Genomic DNA, 23,922 nt, shown 5'->3' on the forward strand with positions numbered 1-23,922 from the left:
AAAATGAGGTGAAACGAGCGTGAGCGGGGGATCACAGTAGGACATCAATCAAACACAGCCAAGATCCCATATCCCTCTGCGTTAAGGTTGCTTTGACTTAGTAGCACAGGAAGATATTACCCCCAATATGTATTTACATTGATATTCTAAGCGTGGATTGTTCAGAATAATTATGATTTATTAAACTATTCTAGCCTAGCCTATCACATATTTCTCTGGGTGCAAAATGAGCAAAGAATGCACTTAGAAGGGATTAAAACATTTTGCTTCAACAAAACGAAATTGGTTTGTCACACCTCCCATCAATTTAAAGCCCAATCCGCTATCCAAGTCTTATCACGGAGCCGTGCCTTCGTGTCTCTAGTAAACCTTTTTATCGCTCGTCAAATCTTAATAATTCTTCTTCTTTTGCCATTTCAATTAAAGTCCTACTGACTGGCGTGTAGCCACCTGCTGTTTTCTCAGTTAGTTTACATTTACAGATCATTCTCGATTAAATACTGCATGGGCTCCCGGTTAAATAGTTCATTTTACGGTATAACAACAAACGATCAGTGGGCGACTGGTGCTTTTAGTGTTTAAACGGACATGTGCTTTCAAGTATATATCCATTTCCTCTTACTAAATGCACACTGTTATGAAAGATAAATAATTTACTCCAGTGAAAGGGAAGATTAATTCTTATCATGGGTTTCAGCCTATGAGAGCAGAGCTACATATACAGCGTTATCATGCATTAAGCATTGGATTAATTTTGAATGGAATACAGACATGTTTTCACTGAATGAAAAGCTCTTACCAGGTCACGGTCACGCAATAAATGTACTTTCAGCACGAGAATTCATTTTATTTCTGTCCACGAGCATTGGGGGTTTTTTGTTCTCATGTTGCTAGCTTTGCTTCCTATCTAAATGTACATTGTGCTGGCTGCTTTGCGATATGTGTGCTGTTTCTGACATACATATATTTCACCGATCCAGGTCCAAAAGACGGCTGCCTTAATGGTGTGGCTTATGCATCTGCGATCCCCATCCATATATTGCAGAATTTCCTCCGGCTGGTATGTTAAGAATAAACAGCAATGTGTGCGTCCTGCTGCTGTTGTGTGCTTCTGTACATATAATCAATATGGATTTTGTATTGCTTTAGAGAGACTAAATTTTATCTATTTAGACACAAACTGAGCTTGTAGGGAAGCTCTCTGGAGGAAAAAAAAAGCATTTTGCTTCCACATTTTTGGGTTTATTTACTAAACAGTTAATTGTGGCCAGTTGTAAACAAAACTGCAAATGTTAGCCAAAAATGCAGTTTTTGTTATCTATTTTATTTTTCCAACTTGGTTATTTTTCCTTGATTTTTAAATTACATTTTATATTTGCACGTATTCACGGTTTAGTAAATAAGCCCTATCCAGGGCTGGCCCAAGACATTGTGCTGCCTGGGTCCAAGGGTGAAATGCTGTGAAATTGATGTTATCAATTGTTATCAATCAGTTCACACTGCAGAGTTATTGCAGGATATATCTCTGCCAACGGTGCATTGTGTGCCTTGGCTGTGCCAGACCTGAACTTGTTTGCAATCTCAACTGACAAATCTTTAATATACATTAAATAGAATACAGAGCTTCTCATGAAACAAAAAAAGTTATCATTAGTTATCTGAGATTTTCAATGTTATATTTTCCAGAGAAGTGAAATTGAATATGTGATTGCATAGTTAAGATGCGCTTTGAAAATAACAGAAGTTTTTTTAGTTTTTTGTATTCCAATGGCTTTGTACCAGATTTGAACTTTACATGAGTTCTTCAAGTCGATAGGAGCGAGCTGTTCTCTGCTTACTTTATAATTAGGCACTATAACCATTCATTGGTGTCAGAACTCAGTGGGACATAATACCAGCTGTGCCCTTTCTCCATGACAGTATAAATATGTGGCTAAAAATATTAGTTCTCTTAGTGTCTTTTATTCCTAGTACATAATAGCGGCTTTTTACTCTACAGACGTGATGTTCTTCTGTGCTTCTAAAAATCACGCACTGCAGGTCCCAGAAAGCTTCAACAAATGTTAAAAGCAATTTTTCTTTCAAGCCAGCCAATTAAATGCAATGTATAGGCAGTCGGGTATACCTAATTAATAATACATTCATTCTAATGAAATCTGGCATTAGAACAGTGATACAATATAGCACACTATAAATAAATATTTCAGCGTGTAATAAAAGTATAAAACCAATAAACGCTTCTCTAAATCACAGGGATTCAGGCACGCAACAGAGAGGTTGTATATAAATGGCTTTTATATGAATTGGCACTCTGAGACAAATTTAAGCATGTACAAATGATGGGCTTCCCTGCTATGCATAGTATATCTGCAACGACCCCGGCATTACTGAGAAAGGATGTAATATTGAGAGCTTGCGGGATACAGTAATGGCGGCTTCCGGTCTACTTTATTTTTGAGCAACCCATGAGCAATAAAATTAGCAATTTTCAGAACATACGGTAAATACTGTATAAGAAATCACGTGATCCAACTACATTATTCATGTTTAATTTAGGTGTGCAGTTCTCCATAATTATTAATGATGGCCTCTTTTTAATTAGTTTGAATCCGCATCAGAAACGAAGACAAACCGTTTAATAAACTTTTCAAATGATTTATCTAATTTAATTCATTGATGGTCCAACTGACCTGGGCTCGCAGGTCTATGATCGACAGATGAGGTCCTCTATTTCTTTTACAAATTGGATAGCACTGGGGTAGTTGAAGAGTATTATAAAATAATAGAGAATTTGCATTTTTAATTTGCATTGTGTGCCAGGCTAGCCTTATATTTGAAGGTAATCTGAAATAAACACTACTAATATTTTTTTTTTTTTTAAACAAGTTGGAAGTGCAGTTATTGCTAATATTTAAATGATCTTTTTAAACATGGACTGTAACCCACATAGATATATGGTTTACTATCTATGTTTAAATATGTAATTCTGTCTTGTGTAGGCGCTCCAGGACATACTTGAAAACAAGAGCCAGCAAATGTATTCTTCCTGACAAAACAATATCATTAATAAATATTCATAGCGCAGAATTCAATTTACTGCAACGCATTACACGATACTGCCACCTAGTGATCACATATAAAAACTGCAACTCACTCTGTGTATATATATTACAGCTACATTTATATTACAGCTTGACATGACCTTGACAAATGCTAGACTTTATTGTAATTATTATTGGTATTAATATAGCACCAACATACAGTGAGGGGGGGGGGAAAGTTTTTGATCCCCTGCTGATTTTGAACGTTTGCCCACTGACAAAGAAATGATCAGTCTATAATTTTAATGGTAGGTGAGAGACAGAATAACAAAAACAAAAATAAAATCCAGAAAACGCACGTCAAAAAAGTTATAAATTGATTTTTATGTCAATGAGTCAAATACGTATTTGATCTACTATCAATCAGCAAGATGTCTGGCTTCCAGGTGTCTTTTATACAGGTAACAGTCTGAGATTAGGAGCACTCTTTTAAAGGGAGTGTTCCTAATCTCAGCTCGTTACCTGTATAAAAGACACCTGTCCACAGAAGCAATCAATCAATCAGATTCCAATCTCTCCACCATGGCCAAGACCAAAGAACTGTCCAAGGATGTCAGGGACAAGGTTGTAGACCTACACAATGATGGAATGGGCTACAAGACCATCGCAAAGTAGCTTGGTGAGAAGGTGACAACAGTTGGTGCGATTATTTGCAAATGGAAGAAACACAAAATAACTGTCAGTCTCCCTCGGTCTGGGGCTCCATGCAAGATCTCACCTCGTGGAGTTTCAATGATCACGAGAACGGTAAGGAATCAGCCCAGAACTACACGGGAGGTTCTTGTTCATGATCTCTAGGCAGCTGGGACCATAGTCACCAAGAAAACAATTGGTAACACACTATGCCGTGAAGGACTGAAATCCTGCAGCGCCCACAATGTCCCCCTGCTCAAGAAAGCACATGTACAGGCCCATCTGAAGTTTGCCAATGAACATATGATTCAGAGGAGAACTGGTTGAAAGTGTTGTGGTCAGATGAGACCAAAATCGAGCTCTTTGGCATCAACTCAACTCGCGTGTTTGGAGGAGGAGGAATGCTGCCTATGACCCCCAAAACACCATCTCCACCATCAAACATGGAGGTGGAAACATTATGCTTTGGGTGTGTATTTCTGCTAATGAGACAGGGCAACTGCACCGCATCAAAGGAATGATGGAAAGGGGCAATTACCGTCAAATCTTGGTGAGTACCTCCTTCCAGCATGACAATGACCCAAAACACACAGCAAGGCAAGAAAGGAGTGGCACAAGAAGAAGCACATTAAGGTCCTGAAGTGGCCTAGCCAATCTCCAGACCTTAATCCCATAGAAAATCTGTGGAGGGAGCTGAAGGTTCGAGTTGCCAAATGTCAGCCTTGAAACCTAAATGACTTGGAGAGGATCTGCAAAGAGGAGTGAGACAAAATCCCTCCTGAGAGGTGTGCAAACCTGGTGGCCAACTAAAAGAAACGTCTGACCTTTGTGATTGCCAACAAGGGTTTTGCCACTAAGTACTAATTCGAAGGGGTCAAATACTTTTTTCCCTCCCTGTATTCTGTAGCACTTTACAATAAATTAATCCAAACACTAATAGGACTTATTAGTGTATAAAGTATTTCCAAAATTGTTTTTTTTCAAGCTATACCTCCTAATATATAACTTGGCTTTTAAACAGGTCGAACAATATCACAATGTGATTTTCCAAGGGCCAGAAGGAAGCTTCCAGGAATATATCGTGCAACAGCTGGGGCACTATATGAAGGTAATCTGCAGTATGAAGAATTGGGCTCACCGGGGAATCGGCAGTCCTGAAGCTGTTTAATATGTTCCCTTTTTATTGTAACAGCAAAAGGAAGAGGCTGCAGGATTTTCATGTGATATCGTGAAGATCGAAGTGGAACCTGAATTAACCAAAGAACAGCTTGTGGATGTGTTCATCAACTCGGGTAAGAAATTAATTTAACAGTAAAAAAAGTGTAACCTGAATGTAATGGAGTGTCTTTATAAAAAATCACTGTCTGTTAATTAACTGATTACTGATTAATACCGGGGAACACGTCATTCAATGGCATACAAACAAAACGAATATATCCACTTCAATTACTGCTTTGTGTACCAGTAGTAAAATTGATTAAAGAAACATTTGTTGAAGTGGTTATGGTGCCAGGAGTGCCATAGTGAACTTTTTGACAATTGACCTCGTGTCTGCCAGTTCACAGCCTCCTTTGAGGGACTTCTGTTGGTTCCACTGAGCTAAGCCTGGCTATGCAAGGCTGACTTATTATCTGAACGTGTCAGCTGATCACTCTCAGCCAATGAGCACCACCTAGCTGCAGCGCAGGGAGTTTCCAGGCTGTAGAGAAGTCGGAAGCAACCAGTGGCCAGCAGACTTGGGTAGTTTGTCAAACCATTCACAAATGGTTTGACTACTTACATATTATGCTACTCTTGGCACCCTAATCAAAACAGTGGGCTGTAGTAGTTATGGTGCTTGAAAAATTCCTTTAAAATGTGTATGTAGTCAACCAATAAGGAGACAGATTCTGGAAAATGTACTGTACCCTATATGGTATGTTTGTGACGGCTGAATTAAATACATGTAGAATTCTACATCATGTTTCCCGTCATGCTGATACCACTTTCATGTCCATTTTGGCTCCCTGCTAATCCCTGCTTAGATTGCACCTGTCAGTCAGTGCACAATGTTTCTGTATCCCCTCCTCCAATACAATATGTGCCCTGACTGTGCCAGGACTGAAGTGGATTGTCATGTCAATTGTTAATTCTTTAATATACGTTTAGAAGAAAATGGTGCACCACGGAGATAAAAAAAAAAAGATGGGCAATTATGAATGGTTTATTGAATTAAAATCGTTATGGTTTGAATTCCTTCAGTGACTTGTGACTTCTACTTCAGGTTGTTTGATTCCAGTTAGCGAGCCACCTTCAAAAAAGAAAATCATTGTTATTCTGGAACATTTAGAAAAGTCCTCTGTTTCGGATTTACTGGGGGACTTAATGGCTCCTCTGGATAATCGAGGTACTGAAACTCCATACTGTGTTCAGAGAGGTAAGTTAGAGCGGTTTGTTCGATAAGGTCACCAGTTAAACAAACGAATCTTACATAACTGCTGTTCAGTCAGATGTGATGTCCTTAGAATTCTTTTGTCTCTTCTTTGCTGATAGCCAATGGACAGTCGGATTCCTATTATTTTCACGAGAACTGCTTTTTAATGGGAACTGTTGCCAGAGCTCGTTTGCAAGGGTCGGAGTTGCCCGCTCAGCAGTACTTCCGCTGGGTCCAGCTGAGATGGGATGGAGAGCCAATGCAAAGTGTGCTCCCGAGGTTCTTGAAAAGGAAAGCTGTGTTTAAGGTAGGATCTTCGCAGTTCAATTAACACAATTGTAAGAGATTGTCGCACTAACTCTAACCAGATAGAACATGTATTTAACATCTAGAAAAAAAATGATTATGCTACATTTATTGCCTGACTTAAAGGGACATTCAAGCACCAGAAATACTGCATCTTATTGGAGAGGTAATGGAGTAAAAAGGCAAGGGGAGCAGTCCCAGAAAAGTGGCTTAGCAAAAATTAGTCTTGTGAATCCCAGAGCTTGGCCATTCTCCTACTGACTCGGTAATAGTGAAGAATATCAGAAAAGCTTTTGTCAGTTTGGAAGTGATGAAGAGATTAACCGCAATTTGGCAGAGATATATCCTGCTACACCATACACATATTTTCCTAGATAATGAGGATTGGCTGCAAAGGACCAGGTTTGTGATTCCAGGAGATAGCACTTAATAGTATACTTCTTACACTGTATCCAACACAATAAGCTGGAGAACGTTAAGAGTTTTATGTGTCCCTTTAAGACAGGGTGAATTGTCTAATTTTAACTTTTTTTTCCCCAGCTTATTTCTTTTTAATCCATACCACTCATTGTCAGCTTTTGGTTGAGCCAGCATTTTGCCTTTTGATTTCTTTTTAATGTTTGTGTTCTCTATAAAAATTACATAAAATAAAGAATATATTCAATGATAATTCCAGAGAATTGACCATTACATTGAAACTAGCAGGTACCCTTTGTACCCTTTAGATTTGTAAATTACAGCATAAATCAGCTGAGCTATAAAGGAGCGGATTTGGGGATCTCTTGGCCATAAAAAAAAAAGTATGGCATATACCAGTTCTCTAAACTTCACACTTAAAGGGACACTATAGACAAAAAAGCAATATTTGCCTCTCCACGATTTCCAACTGGATGGCTGCTCACTATCTTAAACTCAACCTGTCCAAAACAGAACATCTGGTCTTTCCTCCCTCAAGTTTTGCTACTTACTGTCTGTCTACCTCCAAGTCAACGACACCACCATCACCTCTACCTCGCAGGCTCGCTGCCTAGGTGTTCTCTTTGGCTCCGACCTCTCCTTCACCCCTCATGTCCAGTCGATTGCCAAATCCTGCTGCTTCCATCTCAAAAACATAGCTCGCATCCGCCCCTATTTAACACCAGATGCAGCTAAGGTGCTGGTCCATGCCGTTGTTCTTTCTCGCCTTGACTACTGCAATCTCCTTCTCAGTGGTCTTGCATGTTCCCAGATTGCACCGCTGCAATCTATAATGAATGCAGCGGCGAGGCTTGTTTTCCTGTCAACCCGCACCTTCCATGCCTCCCCCCTCTGTCAGTCCTTACATTGGCTTTCAGTTAGATATAGGGCTCAATTTAAGATTCTGGTGCTTGCTTACAAGTCCCTACATAATGCTGCTCCAGCCTACCTATCCTCCCTAATACACAAGTAGGTCCCGTCGAGGCCCTTGTGCTCTGTAAAGACCTATGTCTATCCTCTGTCAGTACTCCCACATCTGATGCTCACCTCCAAGAATTCTTCAGGGCTGCACCTTTTCTGTGGAACTCCCTTCCCTTTTCCGTTAGACTTTCACCCAGTCTCCACTCCTTCAAAAATTTCTTTAAAATACACTTCTTCAGGAAAGCATATCATTTAAACTGTTAGCGGGTTTTCATTGACCCCTTTCCCCCAATGACTCGTCTCCTGCAACTGTCAAAAATAACACAAGTTCTCAGTAATTACTTTTCTAGCAACCTATTTCATTACCCCTACTTATACCCTTTGTGTCACTATAACACACTTCTTCTAGCATGTAAGCTCATTGAGTAGGGCCCTCAACCCCTCTGTTCCTGTGCGTCTATTTGTCTGGTTACAATTATGTGTCTGTTAGTCCACCCATTGTACAGAGCTACGGAATTTGCTGGCGCTTTATAAATAATAAAATAATAATAATGATGATGAAATTAATAATAATAATAATAATGAAGTAGTCTTGGTGTACAGAACATGCCCCTGCAGTCTCACTGCTCGGTTCTCTTTCATTTAGAAGTTAAATCACTTGTTATTCAGCCCAGCCACACCTCCCTGCACGTGACCTACACAGCCTTACTAAACACTTGTTGTAAAGTTAAATCTAAAGTTTAAACTTTCTTTATAGCACAGTCTGTTTAATTTATAAATTCTCCTCTCCTACTCTGTTAATAGCCATCTAGACCCTGCAGGAGTCTCCCGTGTGTGAGTAAAGTTTAATTTACAGAGCAGGGGATAAAGACTTCTAAAGCAATTTAACATCTGATTGAAAATGAAATAATTTTTTCCATGTAGGTTGTGTGCTGCCAGGGGAGGTGTGGCTAGGGCTGCATAAACCAAAGCAAATCTGATTTAACTCCTAAATTGTAGAGAATTGAGCAGTGAGACTGCGGGGACATAATCTATCCCCAAATTGATTAATTAAGCTAAAGTTGTTTTGGTGTCTATAATGTCCTTTTAAATTTAATAAACCCACATAGTTTAAATAAATATATTAAATAAGCTGAGCAAAATCTGCTCTCTAAACCAGAAAGAAATACCTAAAAGGCTGACTGAGCATCTTGGGTAATATAGTTCATAAACATCCTATATTGTATGATTACCCTTCACTATTATCGTAATCCCATGAAAAAAACAATTGTGTATTTGATGCAAACTTCAGTTAGTGATAATTATGGGATGTGTATGTAGAGTGTTTAAAGTAAATGTCATAATGTGATTTAAAGCTTCAGGACCAATCGTTAGTCCATAAAATTATTATCTAGACCTATAGCAGTTACTGATAACATTCCTTCTACAAATCATTGACATTCTCTTCCCAACATATTTAAATCCTATATCAATATTTATGATCATATGTCAATCAATATATTTCATTTGTTTATTTCTAGTTCAAAGGTAAAATGCCGCCGCCGAGCGACCCGGTCTGTAAGGGCATAGACTGGGTTAATGCTGTGTGGTACCAGCTGAACTCCTGCTTGTCACGATTAGGGACCCCGGAAGCCCTGCTTGGTCCACAGCAATTCTTGTCATGTCCCGTGGTTCCAGGAAATGCACAGATAATAGTCAAGTAAGTAGAAATGGTAAAAAAATGCACCTCCATTTCCATCAGCTGGCTGATACATTTCTGCCTTGCCTATCCCAATTTTTATTTTGCTATATTGTGTTATTCTTCCTTTTCCTTTCTTGGCTTGCTTTCCTACGTTTCCTTTCCTATCATTTGTATGTGTTAAAGTGGCATACTGATCGGTGACTCATGGGGACTAACTGGCAACAGACAGTCTTTTTATTCTTTTATTGAAAAACTATATTTGGTTGTTGTGACTTTTTAACATTGGTAATGAGCAAATTTGTAGATTATGCATTTTATGCTAATGCCTCTAATTCAGCTCATTGCACTTTACAAATGACCTCCAACATCCTACCAGCAAAGCTTTGAGCATCAATAACAGACCCATTTGAAATCAAATCCGAATTCTTGTTACAACTTGTTTTGAACTCATTTTGTTTCTGGGGTCCATAATTAACGTGTTGTTCTATAAACTTTATATTTAAGGTGGATGTCCAAATTGTGGAATGCAGTCATTGTTCCCAAAGTCCAAGAAGCCATCCTTTTCATAGCTTCAGTCAAGAGGTCTTCTACTCTTGGTCATATCACAGCTACAAAAGCCCCAAGCCAAGGTCAACAGGCAATCGTAAAGGCTGCTCTCAGCATCCTGCTTAATAAGGCTGTTTTACATGGTTGCCATCTCTCCACAAACGGTAACAATTGATAAGAAATTGCTAGGGATTTATTACGTGGAGTACATTCAAATTCTTGCGAATTGACCTTTGTAAATTCCAGCTTAGCTTCTAAGGTGAGGGAAGAAGGGACCCCCACCAACTTTAATTATTTTTACTTATTTAATGGAACACTATAGGCACCCACACCACTTCATCCCAATGTGGTCTGGGTGCCTTGTGCACCTTGTTTTAACCCTGCAGTCGTTCTACATGAACAGCAATGTGGTTTCTCAACTATTTCTATAATAATAATATTTACAGAGGAAGAGGTTCTATTTCAACTGTCAAAAGTAAAGACAAATAAGTCAATGGGACCTGATGGAATACACCCAAAGCTATTAAAAGAGCTTAGTGGTGTACTAGCAAAACCATTAACAGATTTATTTAACCAATCATTGATAACAGGAGTAGTCCCAGAAGATTGGAAGTTAGCGAATGTTGTGCCCATTCACAAGAAAGGTAATAGGGAGGAGTCGGGCAACTATAGGCCAGTAAGCCTAACTTCAGTAGTGGGGAAAGTGATGGAAACCATGTTAAAGGATAGGATTGTTGAACATCTAAAAACACATGGATTTCAAGATCAGAGACAACATGGGTTTACTTCAGGGAGATCATGCCAAACTAATCTTATTGATTTTTTTGATTGGGTAACTAAAATTATAGATCAGGGTGGTGCAGTAGACATTGCTTACCTCGATTTCAGTAAGGCTTTTGACACTGTTGCACATAGAAGGCTTATCAACAAACTACAATCTTTGAGTTTGGATTCCAATATTGTTGAATGGGTAAGGCAGTGGCTGAGTGACAGGCAACAGAGGGTTGTAGTCAATGGAGTATATTCGAAGCTTGGGCTTGTCACCAGTGGGGTACCTCAGGGATCTGTACTTGGACCCATTCTCTTTAATATTTTTATTAGTGATATTGCAGAAGGTCTTGATGGTAAGGTGTGTCTTTTTGCGGATGATACTAAGATATGTAACAGGGTTGATGTTCCAGGAGGGATAAGCCAAATGGAAAATGATTTAGGTAGACTAGAAAAATGGTCAGAGTTGTGGCAACTGACATTTAATGTGGATAAGTGCAAGATAATGCATCTTGGACGTAAAAACCCAAGGGCAGAGTACAGAATATTTGATAGAGTCCTAACCTCAACATCTGAGGAAAGGGATTTAGGGGTGATTATTTCTGATGACTTAAAGGTAGGCAGACAATGTAATAGAGCAGCAGGAAATGCTAGCAGAATGCTTGGTTGTATAGGGAGAGGTATTAGCAGTAGAAAGAGGGAAGTGCTCATGCCATTGTACAGAACACTGGTGAGACCTCACTTGGAGTACTGTACACAGTACTGGAGACCCTATCTTCAGAAGGATATTGATACCTTAGAGAGAGTTCAAAGAAGGGCTACTAAACTGGTTCATGGATTGCAGGATAAAACTTACCAGGAAAGGTTAAAGGATCTTAACATGTATAGCATGGAGGAAAGACGAGACAGGGGGGATATGATAGAAACATTTAAATACATAAAGGGAATCAACACAGTAAAGGAGGAGACTATATTTAAAAGAAGAAAAACTACCACAACAAGAGGACATAGTCTTAAATTAGAGGGACAAAGGTTTAAAAATAATATCAGGAAGTATTACTTTACTGAGAGGGTAGTGGATGCATGGAATAGCCTTCCAGCTGAAGTGGTAGAGGTTAACACAGTAAAGGAGTTTAAGCATGCGTGGGATAGGCATAAGGCTATCCTAACTATAAGATAATGCCAGGGACTAATGAAAGTATTTAGAAAACTGGGCAGACTAGATGGGCCGAATGGTTCTTATCTGCCGTCACATTCTATGTTCTATGTTTCTATGTTTCTATGGTTTCAGACAAAACCGCCTTTTAAAAAATATTATATTATTAGAGCTAATGCTGGTATATCAATAGTAAATGTGTATGTAGATACACCAGCATTATCTCTAAAAGCTTGAACTTAATATTTTTATTTTTAATTCCATGTAATTGTTTTTTTTTCTGTTTTTTGTTTTTTATAAATACTGATTAGGTTAGTATTTTGTATTACTAACTGTATTTTTTATATATTTTATTCTGGATTGGGTACTATTAATGTAAGAAGGGTAGCAGTTAATGTATTCATTTTTTTTTTTTTTTTTTTGCGGCCTCTATCTCTGTTTTGATGCTTATGGGTGAAATTTTACGCAGTGAACAAACCCTTGAGTTCCAGTTTTTCGATGTCGTTAACAGATTTAGAGCAGTACATTGCTGATTTTAAAGGAGGACATGCTCCTATGTCGATGAGTTCTACTTATAAACCCGGAGGAAAGAAAAAAGTGGAGAATGGTGCATGGAGAAAAGTGAGCACAAGTCCTCGTAAAAAGTCCAGCCATCTGACATCTTGGAGTAAGCCAGAGGAGAAGCAAGAAGGTAACATTTATAAGATGACGATCAACCTACATTATTTATGCCTGTTAACTATTCGCTTTAAGCAGCTATGAGGCTCTTGGGTTACCCATCAATGCAGAGGAACCTACTTAGTGGCACATTGCTGGTGGGATTGCTGTCTAGCAGATGCTAGCTCTGCAGCTTTCCTGAATCCGAACGTGGCGATGGCGTTGCTGGGAGCTCTCTGTACAGATTGCTCACGCACCCTCTACTGATGCTGGGAGGCAGGGCGTGATTCCACCCCATCTCTGACATCAGTACAGAGCTTGAGTGAGCTGGGGAATCAGTGTAGATAACCCAGCAGCAAACCACTGGACTTCAGGGATAAAGGTCCACTCCAGGTCCCCCTTATAGGCAAAAAAAAGGGAGGCTGGGTGGATCTAATGTGCAACAACAACAAAATATGTGTGTTTGCATGGATGTAAGAGTGTGTATATTAGTCAGTGAGTGTATGTATATTATTCTTTTAAAATAATTTTTATTAACGTTTTATAAAATTTTTAACAAATTATATAAACATTATGTTCAGGGTAGGAGAGGAAAGGGAACCTTGCAAGTGGGAAGGGATATCATCCATTATAATAAGAAAAACAATAATGTATATGACATAGATTGTACAATGATACAGTTCAACACTAAATCATTTTTTTTACGAACGATAGACTTTTTGAATTTCTTCTTCCCATCTATCCCAATCATATTTTAATTTTGCGAAAGAATGTGTATTGCTCCTATGTGACAATTTGTGTGTTTTTTGACTTCCAACACCTTAGCAAGCATGAGGTAGCAGCAATCAGGATGTGGCCTTTTATTATTCAGTTCTACCAACGGGCTCAGGGAATTTTTTTTAAATAATGCAAGCTCTGAGGTTAAAACACTGATAGTTCTATCTACTTTAACAATTAAATAGTGAATCATTCTCCAATACCTTGCAATTTTGGGACAATACCACCATATATGGGCCATATTTCCCAAACACCCACATTCCCTCCAACACCGGTCAGAATACCTGTTATTAATATTATGCAATCTAGACGGAGCCAAGTACCAGCGATACAAAATTTTGTAGTGATTTTCGAAATTGTCAGTACAAAAATAAATCCCTTTTAATGCTTAAAAAAACGGAACCATTCCTCAAGCTCGTATTGTGTACCCAGCTCCGTCTCCCAGGATACCATATGTTTCAATTTATCTATAGGTTTGGCATTTTGTAGTGAATCACACAAAGATAATGTACCCTTTCTATTCGGATCATATAAAAATATTTTTTCGAGTGGTGTAATTTCTAGTGATTGATCATTTGTGTCGGTGTCCGGTATATTATATAATTCTTCAATTTTTCAATGATCAACATGCATTCTTCTTTACAATAATTCATTAATCCATGTTTAAATTAAATTTTTTTTCAAATGCAAGGATGGCATTACCATGAAAAAAACTATCTACGTTTGTTATAGGGTATTTTTTCAATAAATCTAGATTCAAAAAAGGTATCCGTTTTTTCAACAATTCAATCGGAATTGCTCTATACACTCTCGCAGTGTGGCTATTATTTTTAAAAACAATGTCCCAGGCCTTGAGAGTGTTTTTTGTTGATAAAAATAGTTTAACGACTCTAGGCCTTTTTTCAGGACATAGCCAGAGTAATTCCGTAAGTTTGAACGGGAGAATTTTTGACTCTTCTATTTCCATGCATCTTGGCTTGTTAGATTGACTATTAGAACTCACTTTTAATTTTGACTGTTAAAAACCCACTTCTTCATAAAAGCGTATCAATTAAACTGTTAATAGCTCCTGACTGATTCCTCTTCTGCAACTGTCACTAGTCTAATACTCTCCTTACCTTTTGTGTCACTTTACCCCACTCCCTCTAGCATGTAAGCTCATTGAGCAGGGCCCTCAACACCTCTGTCCCTGTGTGTCCAACTTGTCTGGTTGCAACTACATGTCTGTTCGTCCACCCATTGTAAAGCGCTGCGGAATTTGATGGCGCTATATAAATATCATAATAATAATAATAATTAAAACTCACGACCACTGCAGCATTAGTCGCAAAATAGTATCTGTATGTATATTATTCTGTGTGCATGTATAGATGTGTGTATGTATATATGAATCTGTCTGTGTACATGAATCTGTGTATAGGAAAGTGCATATGAATGAATCTGTGTATATATTAGTGTGTGTCTGAGTACATCTGTCCGTGTGTGTGTATGAATGTTAGTATGTGTGAATGAGTGTAAATATGTATATGGATGTCAGTAAATGCATGCAAGTTCCTTACAGGATCCCTATAGGGTCAGGGACACAAACATGTATTCCTGACCCTATAGTGTTAAAACCACCATCTAGCCCCCTGGGCCCCTCATGCCTACATAAATCTAGCAAAATCTTACTGTATTCAAGCCAGAAGCTGTAACTCTACATGCTGTTTGCCTAAAAAAACAAGCAGTATGCTGACATCATCAGAAGTGGTAGCCTGATCCAATGACAAAGCTTCTCCATAGGATTGGCTGAGACTGACAAGGAGGAAGATCAGGGGCAAAGCCAGCATGATTCAAACACAGCCCTGGCCAATCAGCATCTCCTCATAGAGATGAATTGAATCAATGAATCTCTATGAGGAAAGTTCACTGTCTCGATGCAGAGGGAGGAGATACTGAATGTCTGGATGCATTTTAGGCAGCCATGACCCAGGAAGGATCGCTAACAGCCATCTGAGGAGTGGCCAGTGAAATTATCACTAGGCTGTAATGTAAACACTGCATTTTATCTGAAAAGACACGGTTTACAGCAAAAAGCCTGAAGGTAATGATTCTACTCACCAAAACAAATTCAACTAGAAAAGCTACAATTTCTGGGGAAATTGTGTGAAGTGTTCTTGCCTCCACCGGTAGTCTACAACTGGAGTGGGCAGAGTAACTGTTATTATTTATTTATATAGCACATTTAATTGCAACATTGTTGCCCAAAGTGCTTCACAGTTACATTAAAACATACATTTATAAAAACATTAGCAGGTGTACAAAAGGCCCCTATGACATCACTTGCTGCTCCAGCCTGGCACAGGTCAGAGTATTTTGGCGGTTGCCATCTTCAAACGGTCGTATTTTAAAAACTATACATCCTACAGTGAAGAGCTTTATATTGTGAGAATCACAAGACCCAGACCTACATTCTGATGCATAGTATGTCTCCGAAGTATTAAAAATGAAGGCACAGTCGCAGTTTAGAAATTGCCCTTCAAGTTTGACCTGGCTAGAGTGGAGTTTCAATGAATGTCAATGGACGGCGTGAGTTGCAAACAAATGGTCATATTGTGAAAACTATCCAGACTATGGCTTAGCCATACAGCAGGGATAGCTGAACGTTTTGATATAAGATTTGTGTAGGTGGGCTTGAAAATGAGGGAGTGGTGGCCGTTTAGAAATCATGTCCTGATTTTTCAGCTTTTGCCAGCTCCCACTCTAGTTTTGAACATTTTGCCATTCATTCCTATGGGACCAATTTCGCCACAAGAAAGACAATATTCCGTGAACCTTTCGGCGAAACGTTCCACAAAGTAATAGCAATCCGATCGGGAACAATCTGCACGTTTCTGTATATTACTGTCTATGTAGTGTAAAAACTGTGGGAGAAATTAGGGTGGCAAATTTGGCTATAATAATAATAATAATATATATGTGAGATAACATTAAGTGGTCTTGCTATGCAAGAACACTTAATAAGCTGTAGTTGATCTGGTGACTATAGTGTCCCTTGAACAAAAGGGGGTTGTGGTGGTGGAAAGAGATGCACAACATTTTTTACAGAGGGGGAGGGGGGGTGATAATAGATTTCCATCCCATATGGCATGTGTCTTTAATGCGCCTCTGCATCTATGAGACACTAACTCAAGTACAGTTACTCATGATAACACTCCACTAAACTTAGAATTGTTAATTGTTGTAATAACTGCTTGATCCAAGGATAAATCTGACTGCCATTCTGGGGTCAAGAAAGAATTGTTTTCCTAGCTTGTTGCAAAATTGTGCTTCAAACTGGGGTTTTTTTGCCTCATTTTGGATCAACAGCAAAAAACAAATGTGAGGAAGGCTGAACTTGATGGACGCATGTCTCTTTTCAGCTATGTGACTATGTGACTATGTTAATCGAATGAGCAGCGATTTAAGTTGTAGAATTTTTTAAGCCAGACATTTTTTGCCTAAATTATGCGATTCGGATTTCTGTCTGCTTCGTAATTCGTAATTATCACAAAGAAGTAACTCATAGTATCATTCATTAAAGACCAATTTACGTTGAAATCCAAATTGCAAAACTGGAGTAAAAATAGGTGATTTGTAAAATATTTCCAATGATCGCTTGTTATCTGTTGTATATCTTTCATAGGGTAAATGAGGTTAGCTGGTATTTTATTGCACAACCAGGACAGGCAGACGTTGCTGTTTTGTTGTTCTCCTGTTTTACTTCCTCATTATTTGTCTAAACTAGGAGAGGCTGTAGGCATTGGGTATTGGAAGGAATCCAGCACGCCACATCTCTGTAGGCCTTCCAGCAGAACAATAAATATATTGAAACATATTTTATTCCTGGTAGCTGAACGGAACCATAACTTCTTTATTATAATACATTTCTTTTTAACACAGAGAGAGCACTGAACAATGTGAAGAAACAAGGAGATATAACGCCACAAAACAGAAAGTAAGGTTTACTTTGTTTTATTTTTTACATGTCTGTGTATCTTATCAAAACAATGGCTGTCGGTTATCTTTTCTTAAAAGAAGAAAAATCTTTTGGACAGCAGACATGAACTGTATGAAAACAGAGGTTGGTTTGTTATTTTTTTTTTCTTAACCCCTTAAGGACCAAACATCTGGAATAAAAGGGAATCATAACATGTCACACATGTCATGTGTCCTTAAGGGGTTAATAATCTTCTAGAGATATGCTTGAACTTTTTAAAGGAACACGAGGCACCCAAACCACTTCAGCTCATTAAAGTTGTCTGGGTGCAAACTCCCATCTCCCTTAACCATGCAGTGGCAATTATTGCAGTTTCTATAAACTGCAATAATTACCTCGGAGGGTTAGCTCCTCCTCTAGTGGCTGTCTAACAGACCGCCATTAGAGGGACCTCCGGAATTGAAACAGACTTTTGGTCCTCTAAACGACGCTGGACGTCCTCACGTTCTGCATGAGGACCTTCAGCGTCATGTTTTCCCCATAGGAAAGCATTAAATAATGCTTTCCTATGGAGAGAACCTAATGCAAGTGCGGCCATTGCCGCGCATGCGCATTAGGTCTCCACTGCCAGTGGATGTTGGGGGGGGCGAAGCATGGGCGAAGCTGAGCCAGCGCCGAGGGACATCAGCTCTGGACCTATGTAAGTGACTGAAGGGAGCCTTAACAGAGGGGAAATCTACAGTGCCAGGAAAATGAGTTTGTTGGGGCTATAGTTTCCCTTTAAAGTAACCAAGGCCACTTCATCTCAGTGACGTGGCCTGGGTGCGGTGGTCATTTAGTTTTAACCCAGTGTAAAACACTGAAGTACTGACAGCAAGTAATATTCGGTGACATGTCGAGGAAGCCCCCTTGGTGCAATGCTTTCTTATAGGGAAACTTTGATGTGTGAGCAGCACTCAGTGCGCATGTGCATCAGGTCCACCATGCTCGTCTATGCATTGGATTGTACCATCATAGGATTGTACCATCATAGAGAAGACCATGCCTCCTTGATTACATCACGGGGTAGGAGAGGTAAGCTGCGCCGAGGAAGCCTTGGCACTCGGAATAGGTCCTTATATCCTTTATTTTCTTAATTTTGTACACAAACGAGGTGACCTGCATTTTACTAGGGACAGGGAACACTAAAGCCTTAGAAGTATAGATTTGTATTTGTAATGATTTAGTGTTCCTTTCATTGGACACTGCAAGCACCACAACCAGTGCATCTTATTGTAGTAGTTACGGTGCTAGGATTTGTTTACTAAAAAAAAAAATGATAAAACACTTTAATACTCACTGCTTTTAAAATTCTTACCCTCATCTCCATTACCCAAGTCCCACCCTCTTCCTGAGTTCCCAGTAGATACTGGGGAAAAATGAGTTTCTCCGCTGGCTGCAGACCAGCCGTGGAGGGGACGGTATAAGTGGGATGTGTTTACCTATTATTATTTGGTGTATTTAATTATGATTATTTTTTTTTGTGTATCAGAAAGCAACCTGGGCAGAGGTGAGGTAAAACAGGTTAAATACTGAGTTGGACATTTTTCTGTTTTCCTTTTAGCAGATCTTTTGGGAATGACCGTACCAGATCTCTGAACAGTGATCAGAGACTGTCTGTCGGCTCCGATGATGAAGTGGACCTTGTAAAGGAGTTACAGACTATGTGTTCCAGCAAGTCAGAACCAGATATTACCAAGGTAAAAAAGAATACATAGGGTATTATTTACTTCCTGTATGGAAATGGGGAGGGGGGGGGGAGGGAGGAGGGGAGATTAAGAATAGTTGTTTTTTTTCTAAAAATTAACCTGTATTTTAGATTATGATTTTTTTTTATATTTTGTTCCAGTGTCTTTTTACAGTTCCATGTGAGTAGAACTGGGAACTAGAACATTGGTTATCTTTTATATACAGCTACCTTTATGTTTGTTTTTTTCACTGCGTATTTGTTTGTGTTTCTCTTTGTGTCAAACTGAACAGATAATAGAACACACATTGTTGTTCTATTTTAGTAACGTTAGGGGCAGTTATAGGTATATATGAATCCTAAATTATATGCTTCAGTATTTGTGGAGAGCCTGCAAGGAAGTAAAGTAACGTGAGTCTAATCCACCTTTGTATTTACTTTACATAGGGAGGAATATTTGACTAAATGTTACAAGTGGCTGGGAAAAATTCAGAATGATGTAGCTGTATATATTGTACGCTTGTGAAATTTTTACTTTTAAACAAACAAAGACCAAGTTGAAATGCAACATTTAGAAAGTGAGTTCCTAGATTGGATACAAGTAAAAAAAATGTATCTTTTAGCCTCTTAAATTGAATACACATTTAAATGTAACTGTGAACAAAAGTTAATGTAAACTTTTCTACAGATACTTTTATGAATACTTTTTTTGTATACCTTTTGATTTCCTCTTATTAAACGGCTGTCCTGTGATTTTACATTCACAAGAAATTGTCTTCCAAAAAAAAAGGTCCCAAAATTCTAAAAATGTTGCCATGTGTATCATGCTGTTATTTATCGTAGTTTATTTTATGTTGATCCATGTGGATTACTTTGCAGATCGCTGACTTGGATAGCTGTTTGGTTATATTTAAGAATCCTACAAATGACCAGATTTCAGCGATTGTTAACAAACCGTCTTCCCAGAAGCCAAATAAAGTGAGTAGATAAAAGTGTGGCCTATACTTGTTGTAGAAAGGTTTTGTTCAGTTAACATTGAACGATAAATCCTAAATTTAAAAATGGACAATAAAATTGATGAGTTTAAAGGAACACTATAGTCACCTAAATTACTTTAGCTAAATAAAGCAGTTTTAGTGTATAGATCATTCCCCTGCAATATCACTGCTCAATTCACTGTCATTTAGGAGTTAAATCACTTTGTTTCTGTTTATGCAGCCCTAGGCACACCTCCCCTGGCTATGATTGACAGAGCCTGCATGAAAAAAAAAACTGGTTTCACTTTTTAGACAGATGTAATTTACCTTAGATAATTGTATCTCAATCTCTAAATTGAACTTTAATCACATACAGGAGGCTCTTGCAGGGTCTAGCAAGCTATTAACATAGCAGGGGATAAGAAAATATTAATTAAACAGAACTTGCAATAAAGAAAGCCTAAATAGGGCTCTCTTTACAGGAAGTGTTTATGGAAGGCTGTGCAAGTCACATGCAGGGAGGTGTGACTAGGGTTCATAAACAAAGGGTTTTAACTCCTAAATGGCAGAGGTTTGAGCAGTGAGGCTGCAGGGGTATGTTCTATACACCAGAACTGCTTCATTAAGCTAAAGTTGTTCAGGTGACTATAGTGTCCCTATAAGTCTGTTCTAGTCACTGCGTGGCTATTTTAGAGTAAAATTTTGGAATTCCATTTGTAATTCACTAGAATTATTCGTTTAGCTAACATACCATATAAGTTTGTTTTATTTTTCTTTGAAAAGTATGTGCTTACATCATTATGTTTTTCAAACTTGTCAACCACTCTAAAATAGCCACGCAGTGACTAGAACCTTTCTTTTATTTTATTTTTTACCAGCAAATTTTTTTATTTTTTTTTAAAGGTAACATCAGATATCTGTTTTGTAGTGATATTATTCAGTGTACATTATTGAGAAGTATATAGATTTGTCAATAAGAGAGGTATCTATAAAGGTTCCCCTCTGATTACTAACATAATACATAATGTGTCTCTAATACTGAACAACTGAAGGGGGCACTGTAAATAAATTTAAATGGTAAACCTAATCATTTGTAATCCTGTATGAACAGAATGTCATATTTGTGATTGCACATCGCCCCTTTCTCTGGCCTCCCTGTGTTCTCTTATGGTTACACAGTCACTTAAGCTGAAAAGAGACATGCGTCCATCAGGTTCAGTCTTCCTCACATCTGTTTTTGCTGTTGATCCAAAAGAAGGCAAAAAAACCCAGTCTGAAGCACTTCCAATTTTGCAACAAACTAGGACCCAGAATTGCAGTCAGATCTCTCCTTGGATCAAAAAAACAAAGAAAATCTCCAATATAAAAAAAATAAAAAAATATGTGATTGCAAGGGAGACTGTTGATTAATTATTTCCTTAAAAAAAAATAAAAAAAAATTGTGCTAGGTGCCTCTTTGTCATCGCTACGCTATTATTAAACAACTTGTAAGATGTCTGAGACAGGGATGAATTTCAACGCTAGGACATACCTCCCAACATTTTAAAAGGGACTCTTTAATATTAATGGTGTGAGTTGGGGGTTTGGCCAGGGACACGGCTGATCTGACAAATTTTAGATAACTTACTAATAACAATTTATGTAACTAAACTGTAATTTAGAACGAGCAATGTATCTTTTTTTAAAACACATTTATTGTAGTTCAAAGACACATTGCTGTATTATTGCTGTGGAGCTCTGTTATACACTCAGACTCACCAACAACACGGAGCTCCTAGACAAGAGAGGCATTAGGATAGAAAATGCAGACAAAATGATTTTGGCCCAAAATAAGGACCGTCCCTGCTAAATAGGAACACTTGGAAAGTATGGATGAGTTACACAAAGTTTAAACTTGCTTGCGTTTTTGAATGTGTGTGCCCACTAGGAATATTCTTTGTATAATGGGCTGTATTCTCCCTCCTACCCTGCTTACCGTAAATGTTTTGTGATTTCACAGGATGGGGTCTGTCCTCCCCACAACATTGAAACATCAGAAAGCGGCACCAGCAGACAGAAACCAAAACCCGAGCCTGGTGTTTCTAAAGTGAAATCTTTACTCCCTGTACCTAGAACTCAAACCGTACGCTACAACCAGCAGAAAAAGCAGCATTAATACAAGGCAAGAGGCCATTCATAGTGACTCTACCGATGGGATCGGAGCTTGCACAATACTATAGCTCTCCACCAAGGTAACACACCAACCTAGTTTCATGTGTTACCTTAGGCCAGGGTAGTGCAGTCTGCAGCCTCCACATACAAGACTACGGCCAACTTCCTCACGGAAAACCGAGATCGCGGTCCCACATCCGGATGCCCTCAGACTTGCCACTGCCCTTCACTGCAGATATTCCCAGTGCATATTTCCGGATCGCAATGCATTGTGGGGGCATTATTGCAGCCAAGGCATTAATATTTTGTGTACAGACAATAAATGTAAATAGTAAACTAGGGGTGTCCCCGCAATATAATCTGTATATGGGGCCATGAATAAATTCTTTATATGTAAATATGTTTATAGACCGTTGTTGTACGTTGATTATAAGAAACCTTTCTTGGAAACGCTGTACTGTTGATTTACAAAACCCAGTATGGTGATTATTTTTAAATGCCGATAATTTGTTTTGCCAAAAGTGTGACAGATTGCATTCTGGGTATCTTCCACAGCCCGTGTAATGGATGGAATATTCCGTGACCAACATGTTTATGTTGTAGACTCTTTCTTGTAGAACGTGTACAGTGTAGTTTCACGTACAAATCTTACACGCACCTAGCAAAAGTATTTTTTAATATTTTAGATTTCTGTGCACTCAAACATTGTGGCAATAAAAATAAAAATAAAAATGCACCCATTAAGGTCACAATTAATGCACCTTTTACACAAGCCATATACAATATGTTGACTGTACCTTTGACATCCTGGAAGACGATTTTGCAGTAAATAATCTGTAAAATTTGTCTCTGTGCTCTACGCTCTACATAGCTTTTCATAGCTGCTTCATAATCTCCGTAGCAAATTCATTATAAATGCAATAAAAGCAGTAATTTATAGCATGATTCTAGGCACTGCTTGTAGATAAAGTCGTTTTTTGTTTTTTTTTCTACAAGGAATACAATCTTATAATATAACTGTACTTGGGTCCGGTACATTTTAAAATTCTTCCTAATTCTTCCCCTTAAAACTTTTCCATAACCAGTGTTCAACATGGCTGTGTGAAGACTCACAATCTGATCTCAGTGTTAAAAAAATAAAAAATAGAACATTTTAAAAATTGCCGTATTATCTGTTACATAGTATTGAAAAATTAAATGTAACATGTTTTATGTTGTTCAGAGATTACCTTTTAATATTTATTGAAATAAAACAAATGGCATGTTATATGCAGTTGCTAAGGGCTTGGTGTGTTTTTAAGTTCCTTCCGTTTAGTAAAAAAATGTGTGAAGGTAAGTCAAGGTAAAAGATGGTCACACTAAGAGTTCAGGCTCATCCTGTTCATGCAAAAAAAAGATACAACACGAACAGACACAGAAATAGAAAATAGCTGAGACATGTAATTACACATTTTGCTTAAAGGAACACTGTAGTGTTAGGGATAGAAATCCTGGCCATATTCTTATTCAGGTCCCCCCACCGGTGCATTAAAATTAAAAAAGAAAATGTAGACTTACCTTCTGTGTCCATCACCGAAACTCCATCGGCACTGCTTACCTCTCCCCTCCCGTGATGTCACTGAGGCGTGTCCTCCTCTGCTGATATCCAATCCAGTGTTCCTCATTGAGGAGCATTGGGCACCTAACGCGCATGCG

At 38.4% G+C, this 23,922-nt stretch overlaps 1 protein-coding gene across 1 annotated transcript in view; it reads left to right on the top strand.

The window, feature by feature from the left end:
* The window catches only part of CTTNBP2 (cortactin binding protein 2), a 113,221-nt gene extending 89,727 nt beyond the window's left edge, over positions 1–23,494 (top strand). Inside the window, 13 exon segments of the mRNA XM_063446841.1 lie at positions 981–1,060; positions 4,756–4,842; positions 4,927–5,026; positions 5,998–6,150; positions 6,267–6,454; positions 9,351–9,529; positions 10,016–10,221; positions 12,493–12,672; positions 17,337–17,391; positions 18,977–19,112; positions 19,979–20,077; positions 22,076–22,212; positions 22,214–23,494. Coding sequence (XP_063302911.1) covers positions 981–1,060; positions 4,756–4,842; positions 4,927–5,026; positions 5,998–6,150; positions 6,267–6,454; positions 9,351–9,529; positions 10,016–10,221; positions 12,493–12,672; positions 17,337–17,391; positions 18,977–19,112; positions 19,979–20,077; positions 22,076–22,212; positions 22,214–22,295 — 1,682 coding nt within the window. The 3' untranslated portion in view covers positions 22,296–23,494.
* The last annotated feature ends 428 nt before the right edge of the window (positions 23,495–23,922 follow it).

The sequence above is a fragment of the Pelobates fuscus genome, chromosome 3 (assembly GCF_036172605.1).
Source record: "Pelobates fuscus isolate aPelFus1 chromosome 3, aPelFus1.pri, whole genome shotgun sequence".
Classification (NCBI taxonomy): domain Eukaryota; kingdom Metazoa; phylum Chordata; class Amphibia; order Anura; family Pelobatidae; genus Pelobates; species Pelobates fuscus.